This window comes from Delphinapterus leucas, chromosome 6 (assembly GCF_059928025.1).
Source record: "Delphinapterus leucas isolate spDelLeu-1000000601 "Yukka" chromosome 6, BTC_Dleu_Yukka2, whole genome shotgun sequence".
NCBI classification, from domain to species: domain Eukaryota; kingdom Metazoa; phylum Chordata; class Mammalia; order Artiodactyla; family Monodontidae; genus Delphinapterus; species Delphinapterus leucas.
Window position 1 is genome coordinate 66,805,488 of NC_143134.1, and position 15,886 is coordinate 66,821,373.

At 37.9% G+C, this 15,886-nt stretch overlaps 1 protein-coding gene across 1 annotated transcript in view; it reads left to right on the forward strand.

Annotated features, from left to right (window-relative positions):
• The first annotated feature begins 8,740 nt into the window (after positions 1-8,740).
• Positions 8,741-15,886, forward strand: part of LOC149748968 (receptor-type tyrosine-protein phosphatase delta-like) — a 77,910-nt gene continuing 70,764 nt past the window's right edge. The window contains exons 1-2 of the mRNA XM_089912630.1: positions 8,741-8,773; positions 11,921-12,044. Coding sequence (XP_089768756.1) covers positions 8,741-8,773; positions 11,921-12,044 — 157 coding nt within the window. The remainder of the gene's footprint in view (positions 8,774-11,920; positions 12,045-15,886) is intronic.

A 15,886-nucleotide genomic window follows, 5' to 3' on the forward strand; every position in this document is an offset into this window, starting at 1 on the left:
ACAGATATCCAGGCACAGGAAGCACAGAAGGTCCCAAACAAGATGAAGCCAAACAGACCTACACCAAGATATATTAAAGGTAAAATGGCTAAGGTTAAAGAAAGGATTCTAAAGGCAGCAAGAGAAAAACAGAATTAATTACAAGGGAACCCCCATTAGGTTACTGGCTGATTTCTCTACAGAAACACTGCAGGCCAGAAGGGAGTGGCAAGATATATTCAAAGTCCTGAAAGGGAAAAACCTGCAACCCAGGATACTCTACCCAGCAAGATTATCACTTAGAATAGAAGGAGAGATAAAGAATTTCTCAGTCAATCAAAAACTAAAAGAATACAGCAGTACTAAACCTATCCTAAAAGAAACATTGAAAGGTCTTCTCTAAATAGAAAAGCAAGAATCTATAGGAAAGAGAAAATAACAATCAGAAAGTAAATCATTTTTTAAAAAGCCAGTACACAGAATTTAAAAAAAAAAAATGTTGTGAACGCGATAATAACTACAATGAACAGCAAAAGGGTAAATATGACGATGTAAAAGAGGACCTCAAAATCATAAAACATGGGAGAAAGGAGTAAGAAAATGTTGATCTTTTTTTTTAGAATGTGTTTGAGCCTATATGCTACCAGTCTAAAGCAAGTTGATATAATAAACATACTTGAAAAACCACAGCAACCACAAATTATAAACAGACAATAAATTCACAAAAACCAAAGAGAAGAGAACACAAGCATAGCAAAAAGAAAACCATCTAACCACAAAAGGAAAGACAAAAAGAACAAGGAAGAAATATAAACCAACTGGAAAACAAGGTTTTAAATGGCAGTAAATACATATCTATCAATAATCACCTTAAATGTCAGTGGGCTAAATGCTCCAATCAAAAGACAGAGTGGCATACTGGATAATAAAACAAGAGCCTACAATATACTGCCTATAAGATACCCACTTTAGGGCAAAGAACACAGATAGATTGAAAGTGAGGGGATGGAAAAAGGTATTTTACGCAATTGGAAATGACAAGAAAGCGGAGGTAGCAATACTCCTGTCAGACAAAACAGACTTTAAAACGAGGCCCATAAAAAATGATAAAGAAGGACACTATATATTGATAACAGGATCAATACAAGAAGAGGATATTACATTCATTAACATATAAGCACCCAATACAGGAGCACCTAAATAGATAAAACAAATACTAATATAAATAGAGGGAGAAATTGACAGGAATACAGTAATACTAGGAGACTTTAACACCCCATTACATCAATGGATATATCATCCAGACAGAAAATCAGTAAGGCAACAGAGACCCTAAATGACATAATAGAACAATTAGACATAATTGATATTTTCAGGACATTGCATACAAAAAAACCAGAATACACATTTTTTTCAAGTGCACATGGAACATTCTCTAGGATAGACCACATACTAGGGCCCAAAATAAGCCTCAATAAATTTAAGATGACAGAAATTATTTCAAACATCTTTTCTGACCACAATGGCATGACACTAGAAATCAACCACAGAAAAAGAAATGAGAAAAAAATGATTACATGGAGACTGAACAATATGCTAATTTTAAAAAAATGGGTCAATGATGAAAAAGAGGAAATTAAAAAATGCTTTAAGACAAATGACAATGAAAACACAACCATACAAAATCTATGGGATGCAGCAAAAGCAGTCCTCAGAAGGAAGTTCATACTGATACAGGTCTTTCCCCCCAAAAAACAAGAAAAACCTCAAACAACCTAATGTACCACCAAAAAAATTAGAAAAAGAAGAGCAAACAACCTAAAGTCAGCAGAAGGAAGGAAATAATACAGATCAGAGAGAAAATAAATAAAAGAGATTAAAAAGATAGGAAAAAACAATAAAATAAAGAGCTAATTATTTGAAAGTGTAAAGAAAATCGACAAACCTCTGGCCAAGCTCACCAAGAAGAAAAGAGGGAGGAACCAAATAAACAAAAATAAGAAATGAAAGAGGAGAAATAACAAGGAATAACACAGAAACACACAAAAAAATAAGCAAACACTATGAGCAATTATATACCAACCAATTGGACAACGTAGAAGAAATGGACAAGTTTCTAGAAACATGCAGCCCACCAAAACTGAATCAAGAAGAAATAGATAGTTTGAACAGACAAATCACTAGAAGTGAAATAGAATCTGTAATTTAAAAAACTCTCTGCGAACAAAAGTCCAGAACCAGATGTGGAATTCTACTCAACAAACAAAGAAGAACCTTTGATCCTTCTCAAAGTCTTCCAAAAGACTGAAGAGGAGGCGACACTCACAAAGTCATTCTAAAGTTCACCCCGATACCAAAACCAGACAAAGGCACTACCAAAAGATAAAGTTACAGGCCAATATCTTTGAAGAATATAGATCCAAAAATTCTCAACAAAACATTAGCAAACTGGATGGAACAACACACAGAAAAGGTCATACACCATGGTCAAGCTGGATTCATCCCAGGGTCACAAGGATGATTCAACATATGCAAATCCATCAATGGGGTACACCATATCAATTAAAGAAAAGACAAACCACATTATCATCTCAATAGATGCAGAATAAAGCATTTGATAAAATTCAACATCCATTCAAAATTAAATTCTCACAAAAGTGGGTATAGAGGGAACATATTTCAACATAATAAAGCTATTTATGACAAACCCACAGCCAACATAATATTCAACAGTGAAAAGCTGAAAGCTTTCCTGCTAAAATCCAGAATAAGACAAGGATGCCCACTATCACCATTTCTATTCAACATAGTATTGGGAGTTCTAGCCACATCAATCAGACAAAAATAAAGAAATAATATATATCCAAATGGGAAGGGAGGAAGTAAAATTGTCATTATATGCAGATGACAGGATACTATATGTAGAAAACCCTGAAGACTCCACACAAAAACTACTAGAATTTTAACGGATTCAGCAAGGTAGCAGGATACAAGATTAACACAGAAATCAGTTGCATTTCTTTACACTAACGATGAAATATCAGAAAGGGAAGGTAAAAAACAACCCCTTTTAAAATCACATCAAAAAATAAAATACTTAGGAATAAACCTGACCAAGGAGGTTAAAGACTGAGAACTATAAAACACTGATAAATTAAAGATGATTCATTCATTCAAAGAAATGGAATGATATCCCATGGCTCTTGGGTTGGAAGAATTAATATTGTTATAATGGCCATACTACCCAAAGCAATCTACAGATTTAATGTGATCCCTATCAAATTACCCATGACATTTTTCACAGAACTCGAACAAATAATTCTAAAATTTATATGGAACCATAAAAGACCCTAAATTGCCAAAGCAATTTTGAGGGAAAAGAACAAAGCTGGAGGGATAATCCTCTCAGGTTTCAGACAATACTACAAAGCTACACTAATCAAAACATAGTGGTATTGGTATAAAAACACACAGGCGGATCAATGAAACAGAATGGCGAGCCCAGAAATAAACCTACACACCTACGGTCAATTAAATTTCAGCAAAGAAGGCAAGAACAAACAGTGGGGGAAAGTGAGTCTCTTTAGAGTCTCTTTAGCAAGTGTTGTTGGGAAAGCTAGACAGCTGCATGTAAATCAATGAAGTTAGAACACACCCTCACATCATACACAAAAATAAACTCAAAATCGCTTAAAAACTTAAATATAAGACATGACACCATAAAACTCCTAGAAGAGAACACAAACAAAACATTCTGACATAAATCTTAGCAATGTTTTCTTCGGTCAGTCTCCCAAAGTAGTAAAAATAAAAGCAAAAATAAGCAGACTAATCAAACTTATAAGCTTCTGCCCAGCAAAGGAAACCATAAACAAAATGCAAAGACAACCTGTAGACTGGGAGAAAGTATTTGGAAATGATGCAAACAACAAGGACTTAATTTCCAAAATATACAAACAGTTCATACAACTCCGTAACAAAAAACCAAACAACCAAATTGAAAAATGGGCAGAAGACCTAAATAGACATTTCTCCAAAGAAGAGATACAGATCGCCAATGTGAAAAGATGCTCAACATCACTAGTTATTAGAGAAATACAAATCAAAACTACAATGAGGTATCACCTCACACCCGTCAGGATGGGCATCATTTAAAAAGTTTACAAATAATAAATGCTGGAGAGGGTGTGGAGAAAAGGGAACCCTCCTAGACTGTTGATGAGAATGTAAATTGGTACAGCCACTATGGAAAACAGTAGAGAGGTTTCTAAAAAAACTAAAACTAGAATTGCCATATGATCCAGCAATCCCACTCCTGGGCATATATCTGGAGAAAACTCTAATTTGAAAAGACACATGCACCCCAGTGTTCATAGCGGCACTGTTTACAATAGCCAAGACATGGAAGCAACCTAAATGTTCATCAACAGATGAATGGATAAAGAAGATGTGGTACATATATACAATGGAATACTACTCAGCCATTAAAAAAAAAAGAAGAATGAAATAATGCCATTTGCAGCAACATGGATGGACCTAGCAGTTATCATGCTAAATGAAGTAAGTCAGACAGAGACAAATATCATATGATATCACTTATATGTGGAATCTAAAATATGATACTGATGAACTTCTTTACAAAAGAAACAGACTCACAGACATAGAAAACAAACTGAATCCGGAAAAGAATATACATATATATAACTGAATCACTTTGATGTATACCTGAAACATTGTAAATCAACTTTACTTCAAGTTGAAACAAAAACATGCCAAAAAAGAATATTAAAGAGTAAAATTAAAAAGCCTTCATTTCAGAAATATACAGTCAATGGCAGATTGCTCTTCTAAACCTCAGAAAGGACTTGAGAATATCTAGGGGCAAACCACACTGAGGACCAAATGGGCCTACTGATGGGGAACTATGTAGAAAGATAGTATTTTTCTGGAGGTTAAGGTCAATGAAAGTTCAATTCTCTGTATAAAGGATGCTTAGTCTGACCCATAGGTTGGTTAGTCAAGTAGCTGCTCTGTTACTTCTGTATAATTAAATCTTGTTAGTTGTTTTAAAACACACAAAAACAGGATATATCTTTTTTGTGGTTTCTCTTTGATGAGTTTCTAAAGGGAATTTTTTGAGGTTTTCTACTGGTGGAGTGAGAAGAGGAAGACAGAGCAACTTGTATGGTGTTTTGCACATGGGAATAATATTTTTCTTCTGGATAGAGAAGTTGAAATTTTACACCATATTTAAAGGGCTTTGCTGTAAGATGATGACTTCAGCTTTGTCAAAAAAGGTCACTCTCGTATCAAGATGTAATTTTACTCAGTGACTGTAATCTGATGTGCAAACTCATGAGCACTTTTTTGTTTTGAATTTAGAATTGTAAATATAGATCAGAAGTACTATAGAGATTTTTTTTCCTAGCTTTCCCACTGTGTTTCAGGAGAACAACTGAAAGGCATGTGTGAAACAGTCAAGGGATCTTCTCGAACTTGGCCAGACAGGAAGCATAGCACGGTGGCTAGTCACTCAGATGGGGGCAGGGGAGGGGTGTAGGGTACAGAATACCTCTGCCCCAAATCTAGCTTCTCTACCTAGTAGCTGTCTGACTCTGAGAAGGTAATTTAACTTCTCTGCACCTCAGTTTCCTCATCTACAGAGTTACGATAATAATGGTAACTAATTCCAGGGTCTGTGTGAAGATAAAATGGCTTAAGATATGTGAAGCACAAAGAAATGTAAATGAGAAGTTAAATGTTACATAAGTGTTAGTTATATAAAATACTTACATTTTAATTCTAGCTTTTTATCAAGAATACAGGGCAAAATTGTAAATCCATAACTTAAAACGTAGCTTTTATTTCCACTTACCTATTTTTTTCTTCTTACCTATTTTAAGGCCAAGTTACAGTTGATTAAAGAAAAACTTAGAACTTTCAGACCATCAAGTGAAAGAGTACATAAATGCAAAATACTTGATATTAGCAAGTATTTAGCTAGGGCCTTCCCTTTCTTCTTTAAGTTACAGGGGGATTTTCCTTTTATTTTGTCACTTTTTCTCAGTAAGGCTAAGCCAGGGAGTTGAAGATGCGTTAGCATTAGAGTGATTCCGTCAAAAGCTATTGGGAGGAGAAACGGGAGTGTGTCATGTGTCAGGTGTGCAGGTAGGGAGGCTGTGCAGAATGGTATGTCATCTTGGTAAGGTTTTAGATGCTACATAGGGTTCATCTGGCACATCTTCAAGGGCATTGTTGATTGGAGAAACAAAAGTTAATATTATGAAATAGCATTCTTGTTTATAAATTCTGTGGCAATGTAACATCCACATTTCATGTAAATTCTTAAAAAGTCTATTAATCAACTTTTGGTTGAATAAGTCTACTTTACTTCATTTCCAACTTGCAAAATTCTCAGGGGAGGCTGAAGAGGACCTGGTTAGGATTCTGGCTCAAGAGGGTCGAACTTTGAATTGAGTGACAAGAAGGAGGTAGATCCCAACTGAATGTTGTTTGGATAAAGAAGGAGGTAGATCCCAACTGAATGTTGTTTGGATAAACAGACACAGAAGGATGAGCGGAGATAATCTGAGAGTCAAGCTCAGGAAAACCAAATACTAACAGCAAGAAATGATTGAATCCACTAGGAAAAGGGTGCTTATTTCAAATTGCTGTGAATAATATTGGGGTGGACTCAGCTTAATCTTACAGCAGGAAGATGCATGGTTAAGATGGGCTGGCCAAAATTATAAGGTTGAACTGAAAATCAACTTCTGGGGCTTCCCTGGTGGCGCAGTGGTTGAGAGTCCGCCTGCCGATGCGGGGGACATGGGTTCGTGCCCCGGTCCGGGAAGATCCCACATGCCGCGGAGTGGCTGCGCCCGTGAGCCATGGCCGCTGGGCCCGTGCGTCCGGAGCCTGTGCTCCGAGGCGGGAGAGGCCACAGAGGTGAGAGGCCCGCGTACCGGGAAAAAAAAAAAAAAAAAGCTCTCGACAAGAGAAGCCAGAAAACAAAGAAGCAAAGCAACAGTGTCTTCATTAGCACTAAGAAAAGCCTAAACATTGGGTTTTGACTATTAGGGTCTTATTGATCCATGATATCTTTGCCTCATTAACATGGATAATTGAAATTTGATTTTCCTCAACCGGTTTGTTTTAATCTAAAAGATCTTCTTATACCTCATCTACTTTCAGTAGTTATTCTTCTTTACTGAGTTTACTGCTCTCAGCATTCTGACAAGCTCCAAAATAATGACCTATGCTGTGTGTTGTTAAACATTCAGTCAGACAGATAGATACAGATGGATGGATATGTGTTGCACAAAGACAAGTCAGCATTATTTAATCAATGTTTGTTTGATCCTTGTAAAACGAGTATAAATGCAAGCTGCATCCCATCTGCTTTATCATCCATGTGAAGCCAACCTCATTTTTAAATCTTGATTTCTTATGTAATTGCCCCAGAATGACACAGTGTTGGGCTGCACCCCTTAGGCCTACAAGGCCTGTACTTGCCCAGCTCCAAGACCGAAGAAGGAGCCCAGAGTCAGCCACAGAGATATCAATGAATTTATATAAGCACTTAGTTTCTCTTAATCCAATTAAACAGCTCATCCACAAACCAATCTTGGCCATGCCATTTAGACGCAGAGACATATTTCCAAGGTACACATAGACATGTATCTATACAAACAAAGAGATTTCACAGTTTTCCTGCTAGAGTTTAAAAAGGCCTCTTTGTTATTTTTTTCTTCACTCTCAGAGACCAGATGATTAAAGTTCCTGAGAACCCAGGTAGATCATTTACATCTCAAAGGCACAAGAAGAGAAATACCAATTCCCTCTAGAAAGCTAACTTCCTCTTAGGGCATATGCAAAAAAACAGTTTTAGAATGTCAAAAGAGTCCCATCTTGGACATTTTCAGGGATTTTCTTTCAGTTTCTAAATAGCCAATTCACTTTAAACAAATACCAGTGATAGACAGTAATACATATCATTCACTCACATTCACATGGCTCACTTTCAGAGGAACGTGAATCAACATTTAAGTTAACCTTCGCCTCAGCTGTCATCTCAGCCTCTTTGCCTTTCTTAATACAAAAACCAACAGCCAGCCCCGAGCTGCGGCCACTGTTTTCCCACTCTTAACGGCGGCCAGTATCTCCACAAGGGCCTTGGGGTGCCTGTGAGAGTTCTGTGAACTCTCTCGGTGGGCCCCATTCATCAAGGCAGCCACTGCCGGGCCCCCGCATACTAGTGGACGGCCCCCCCGGGGATTTCTGCCGCAACTTTCAGGATTATCCCCACAACTTTTGGGTCCCACATGAGTGGCCGGCCACCCCGGGATCACAGCCGTAACTTTCAGGCCCCACTTGACAGTGGATGGCCCCTACAACTTGCCATTCCCCGTTCCTTCCTTCCCGACATCTCGGCGCTCACGGGAGTTTCCTCAGTCTCCTGGCCACTCCGCCAGTTGCTGGGCTGCACCCCCATGGGCCTGCCAGGCCTGTGCTTGCCCAGCTTCAAGACTGAAGAAAGAGCCCGGAGTCGGCGACAGAGACGTCAGTGGATTTATAAATGGGGGAGCTTACAGGTCAGAAGCGAGGTCCTGGAGCGACATCCCACCAAGATCAGACAGCAGACAGCAGCGGGCAGAACAGGGCGGCAGCCTTCGTGACGGGGGGAGGGGAGGTTACCACTTAAGTGGGGAATTGACTTCAGGTTGTCTTTGTTGGTTACCAGGGAAACTAGCAGAGGGGCATGCCCCTCACCGCCCCTTTGATAAGCTATCAGGTGGAGATGTTCTGATCTAAAGAGTAGAACCATCACTAGCTGGGGCCTGGGGCAAGTATGTAGGAAGGTCAGTCCTGTGAGTAGGGTGTAGGTGAAGCAGACAGTGGTCGAGCAGGGGAAGTAGAGAGAGCAAGAGAACAGCCATCTTGGGTGGCCTGGTCATACACACAGGATGATCAGTTGGAAAGAAATATCATTTGGACTGATGGGATAAAGGATAGTTATGTTGAAGTCTGTTTCATAGGTTGGGCTTCTTCACTTTGCAATGGCTTTCTGGATAGCGAAGTAGCACCGTGGCTTAGTAATTACCAGCTGTTAATCATCAGTGAGCTTTGAAATCACCCAAACCTGGGTTTGAGGCTAAATGTATGAATCTAGCTGTATGAGCAAATTACTTAACCTCCAAAATGCCTGCCACAGAGAAGTCCCTCAGTAAAATTTATTGAATTAGTCTTTCTTTACTTCAGTTTCCTTGTCTGCAAAATGGAGAAAACAACAATACCTACCTCATGACATTTGTGAAAATTAAACAGGATACTGCATGTAAAGCATAATGACCTGGCAGCTATTATCATGATCCGATTACCTACAGGTCTTTATCTCTTGGGTCACATTCTAAGCCTTAACATATGTGATATACAAGCTTATGTTTCCATTACTGGTTTTTAAACTCTTCGATGTGGGTATCAAATACAACATGCAGACGGCTGCAAATATGTGGCAAGAGTGGAAATGAACATGAGTTCACAGTGTCTTTGAGTTGGTAGATGCAGTTTCATTAGTCTAATTAAATGCATGCCATTTACACATATGTGAGTGATCGTAATCCGAGGAACAAGGCCATCAGAGGGAGTAAGGTCTTCCACCAAAGGAGTGACTGTATATCAGTGAGCTTAGGAGCTTCTTGGGATATTTTAGAGAATGATGTGTAGGAAGCTTATGTACTCAGTAATGCTCATCAGTGTAAAGTGGATTATCAGTGGTAGTTGTACTTTCAGGATCACGTACTTAATTACTAAGCCATATGATAATGAATGTTAAAGTATTAAACTAGCAATGCACTGCACATTGCAGTTTCCATAGTCCGTTCTCTAACTCCCATGTTAAAAGAAGGAATTAACTCCATGATTTCTCTTTATGAACTTTTCTCAGCAACAGTTATTCATCAGTTCAATTCATTTAAAAAACATTTGTTAAACCATTTATTGAGGCCTTTGTAGATGCAAAGACGACTAATGGTGTCTAGGTAGGATGGTGGCTAAGGACTCCAGAATTGAAGCTGAAGGTCACCCAGAGCCAGTGGAAGTTCTTAAACAGGGTCCTAACCTATCCAGGGCTGTGCTTTAGAATGTCTACTTGGGTATGAAGAATGGATTGGAGTGAGAGTTTAGAGAAGGGATTCCAATCAGACATCAGATACTGAAGGACTGGGATTGAGGGAGTGATAGATTTGGGACGGATTTGAGAATTTTTTAAGGCAGCCTTGGTCATTGAATGGAGCTGCTTTGTGTGGAGAAGGCTCAAGGTTGACTTGAGAGCTGCCACCCAGGCATCTGAATGCTGCAACTCCCTTTAGCTCATGGCATACTTGGAGAGGAGTACATTCTGCAGAGGAGGTGATGAGCTTCCCTGGAAAAGCGAACTAGAAAGACCCCTAATTACATTATTCTTTAGACTCTAAGACGTGGATAATTATTTTGCTGAGTACAGTTCAATGATTGACTAGTTTATATACAGATTAGCATAGGCTAAGAAAGGAAAAAGGGTTTTATAATCCTTAGTAAATGAGAAGCTGCAATCTATACTGCTGAGAATTTTTGTATGTTTGGAGGCTTATTCATGACTGTTAATAGGCTTGACTCATTACACTTGTGAGTTTTATTACCGTGCTGAACTCTATCCATTTTAACACAAATGTGTGCGTCCTTAATATTGTAACAGCTGTTGGATATATTTTAATTTCAAGTTCTACATATCCACATAAAAGCGTGGAAAATATCCAGTATCAAAAATAACTGTTAAAAATTTTATGAACATAACAAAGTGTGTTTACTTTTTAAAGAATTTCATCTGTATATAAACCTACTTTATCATTATGTCTGAAAACTTGATTTTGATCATTGAAAATCATGTTTCTATAATTACTGAACTCATATTTCCATATACCATGAAATTATGTCTTAAAAAAATGTCAGTATGCTATGATGAAAGAAAAAGTATTTTGATTTCCATAACATTGCAGGGCATTAAAAAGTTCCCCAAAGTTTTATATCAAAGCCTGAATTCAGTCTCAAAATAATGGTTCTGCTTTAACCACAAAGAACTTTATATATTATTTTATATCTGTGAAATATTTATTTTAGATTATTGAACAACTTTGGTTGAACTAAGGCATCAAGGAAAGACATTAAAAATCAGAAAAAGTAAGTTTAAAATAAGGAATAAAAAGCAAACTTTGTAAACATGATAACACATAATGATAACTTAAGAAGCGATTAGATCCTATCTGCATTAGATTATAAATTAATATTCTAAGAAGATTATTTGATTTAACTGACCTCCCTTCTTTACTGTTATTCTTAACTGTTTGAATTGTACAAATTGCCTTGTGATAGTGGTCATAGTATGTTTTGGAGAAACAGACAAAATTTTAAGTTGCCCTCAAGATGTAAGCCTGCAGGTGAAGAAAGAAGAGCCTGTGCCTAGTGAATCCAGTGAATGATCAGTCAACTTAAAGAACAAGGTTAGGTCCACATAGGAAAGGGTAAGCAAGATAAAATAATGTTCACAGAACTAGAGAACTGGAAGGAATATTGAACCAAGATAACTTGGAAACTACAGCAGCAGAGAAGGAAATGGAAAAATTAAAAAAAAAAAAAAACCTGCCTCTCCACTATTAACAGAACACCTATATTGATTTCTTTTTTCCATTTGAATCAGTGTTGGTGACTATCACTGTTTTTTCCTATGATTAATCATTTCATCTTATGCTGGTTATATTAGTGTTCAGCTTCACAGCTAGGGTCGTCTTGATGAAGTGTAGCTTCAGAATTTCCTTTTTAAATCGTTTGTTACTTGTGATAAATGCCTATAATCTGATGTTATTCAGTATTGATTTTATGTATGTGTGCTGTTTTTCTTTTAAAGTCAATTGACCCTGGCCAGCAGTTCACATGGGAACATTCAAACTTGGAAGTAAACAAACCAAAGAACAGATATGCAAATGTAATCGCGTATGATCATTCCCGAGTTCTCCTCTCAGCAATAGAAGGTAAGGAAATGCAGATGTTATTTATACCTTTATTTTCATGGGTTTAAATATGTGCGTGAAAATATAGTTTTAACTAGGTGTTCAGCCATCTATGAAAATAGTTACTTAAGATTTAGGCGCTGCGGCTTCCCTGGTGGCGCAGTGGCTGAGAGTCTGCCTGCCGATGCAGGGGACGCAGGTTCGTGCCCTGGTCCGGGAAGATCCCACACGCCGCGGAGCGGCTGGGCCCGTGAGCCATGGCCGCTGGGCCTGCGCGTCCGGAGCCTGTGCTCCGCAACGGGAGAGGCCACAACAGTGAGAGGCCCGCATAACGCAAAAAAAAACAAGATTTAGGCGCTGCTTGTTCTCACTTTTTCTTTCTCATACAAATAAACCAATCCTTGAGCACACAATATCCTTGACTCCATGTAACACAAGGGCATTCCTCATTACCTTCTTGCTTCTACCCTGGATGAAAGATTTCATAATGCAGTTCATGTTTATATAGGGGAAGCAAATTGAGGTTGCCCATTTTACTGATGGTTGCTGATGGTTATGAATAAACAGGTGACTGTCGGAAGATGCCCATAGACTGTTACTTAAAAATGGTGAGGGGCTTGTTTGTCAATAACTCTGGATAACCACTAGGAACGGCCAAAAAGTTAGGAGTGGTGATGTGACGATCAATAAAAATTAAGCACATTAGAAATGTCTAGCTCATCTAATTTGTGGACTGCTTGGTAATCTCTCTCACAATTGTAGTAGTAAGGAGTTTATTCCAGAAGGAATGATTGCTCCTAGAAGATGAGGATTATTCCTCAAGTATACCTAGCTTCTCTGAAGGATTCAGGAGACTATTATCCATTCACCCCTTTCCAATAATGAATCCTTCTCACATGGCATATTAAAGACACTTAGGAGCTCATGTTCAGCACTCAGCATTTTGTTAGTCTTTTATGGCCATAGTAGTGCATTGGATTGCTTTCCTTAGAACGTAGTTTACAATGTCACTTAAATCCTAACCTGGACTACCGACTGCCACATACCACATTCATCCTCACTGGCATTCAGAAGAGCTTTGTGGCTTCTTCATACTTGAAAGGTCACTGCTTACCCTCTTCCAGATGTTTTATAAAACATAAAATAATACCAGCTTCAGACCTGGACCTTTTTAGTACCTTAACAGTTGAAACATTTTCATCTATAGCTGTTCAAGTACCTTTCCCTTTTTTCTGCTTCCGAAATCTATGATGACCACCACTTTATCTCATAACTCTGACCAAGTCCTACCTGCCTCCCTAGTATCCAAAGTTAATTTGAAAGTGAGACTCTGCTTAGAAGCTTTCCCAGTCAGCACCAAAGGCAACAACACATTGAATTCCAATTTTGGAGGAATAAGAACGACCTTGTGGCATTTGAGCAAGTCCATACCTCAGTCCCCGTTTCTCAAAATGGTATTATGTGGCATAGATATATTTTGTAAAATTCTCACAATCGATTTTACTTTTGCTGTTGGAAAATGGCTTAATCCCTTTTTGAGCCAGTTCAAGATGCTAGGTGTTCAGGAGTTAACTTTTTTCCATATTGAAAAAATTGATCAGTTTTATCAGAGTTCCCCCAATGCTAGTTCAAGCAGGATAGTGTCAAATAGGTAGTTGCTTCTTTTGAGGTCCTGTTTAAAAACTGTAAATGGTATATGTGGATGATTAGCATATAGGGTTTACATTTTACCTATCTCCCATCTTAAAATGTAAAAAACTATAGTAGCAATTTCTTGTCTCAAGTCTCTTAAATCATATCCAGAGTAAATAAGAAAGTAAACCAAGTCACACATAGAGGAGAGAAATCTTTTTTGTCATGAGTGAAGCAAGGTAAATTATAAAAATAAAATAAGTGAATGTAAATTGAGAACCCAGTTGGCATGATCTTGGCTAGAGAACTTGTCATTCTGCCTTTGCTGTATTGTAGCATCGTTTCCACTCAGAATTAGGTCATTCGGTACTACCACTTCCGTGTACTTTTCCCTGCTTTGTCATTATTTTCCTTAACCTGTTATTTTCCACCATCTTAACAGTAAAGTGTGTCGAAGGACAAAGAATCTGCCTCCTTGTACCTTTATTATGATAGTTGGAAACTATGTACATTTCATTCCTATGCTATTTTTACAGTATAAGAGCCAAAGCAGTTGAATCACACTAAAACCTGCCTTTTTATAGCTCTGTGCCCATAAATACACCCTAGATCTAGAGATGACCTAGAAAACAAAAGCTTTTCAATTTTAAGTGTTGTGCAAAAGGTTAGAAGCATTTAATTGAAGCTTACGGGCTATACAGAAAGCTTTAATCTAGATTACAGCCATGAACAGCATTTTGTCTTTGACTAAGCCCTAGCCAGTAGATATTTAAGGGGAAAAGCAATCATCCTATATCTTAAACACAGAAAAAATACCAGCAACTGGAACCACAGAAGCACTAACTGAGGCTTCTCCTATAAAGGGAGCTTTGATAACACAGAGCCAGATTTTTAAAGTATATTAAAATGTTAAGTGACTTCATGCGCAATTTATAAAATGTAACGTGCTTGTTTTAGGTTCTACCCGCGGCGATAACTTACATGACTGTGGTTGCATGTTTTATTTGGGGCGTTTTTGTTGTCGTCCTTCTCTCAGTGCTCTGATCACTCTCTTCATATTACTTTGCAGGGTGATCTGATGGCATCACAGAAAAAACTGGGTGTTGCCACAGTGACTCGTGTTGTCTTTATCTTGGTTTAATAGAGCAAAACTTTTAACATACTTCCACTGAAAGATGACAAGGGAAAAACTTAAAAGAATCAGGAACTGCATATGGGCACCAACGTGCTTACTGAACCCCTTGAAAATAGCGACACTTCATGACGTGTTTCCGAATGACAGTTGTTTTATGTATGCTGGGGAAAATGCAGAATAAATTCAAGAGAGTCCTAATTACAAAATGCTCACAATTGTTGAATTAGAGAGTAAGCAGTATGCAAATACAATTGAATTTTTGACCAATGCAGTTACTGTTGGGATCCCAACATGTTTAAGCAGTTCTTAAGAGAGAATAGTAATTCCTGAAAAAAAAGGGATGATGGGATTTATTTTAATGATTTAAGATAAATGTTGTCAAAGAAGACTAAATGGAAACTAATATTTACATGTGAATAAAATAATATGCTTAATCTTATAGATGCCAAAGTTGTCCAGAAAGTATACTTTTATTAAAGTACAAAGAGAGAAATGGACAAACCAAAAGATGAAAAGCAAGTTTGGGTCACAGCTCTGTCACTAAGTAATGTAACCTTGACTTCTCTGAGTATCAGTTTCCCCAGCGCTAATGTCTTTTACTTTTGAGTTCTCTAATACGAGTTAGCTCTATGTAGTTTTCATATCAACTGTCTTATTTACTGTACCCACAACAGTCTGATGAAGCAACACTATAAATATTTTGATACAGACAGGTATCCACGTTTAGAGATGAGAAAACTGGGGCTCAAACAGAGAATCAGCCCTGACTGTCTCAGTGTAAAAGGTGAACAATTAATATAGCTTAAGTTAGAATTGAGCTCTTCTGATTCCTCAATCCAGGCTTCCATAGGTCCACATCACTCACACTGCTTTCCTACTGATACAGGACGTGACCGTAACTAAGTAGCTTAGCGTGGATCCGAACACCCAGCCTTGCCTTTTTACCTAAAAAGTCCATTTTATCATTTGGTATCATGGATAACACGAACTTCACATTAAATGTTTCATTTCCCTCTTTATGGCCTAACTTTTCTGAGGCAGTGACACAAAAGGGGGAATCATCAGTGACCCAAATGCATCAGAGTCCTACAATTGC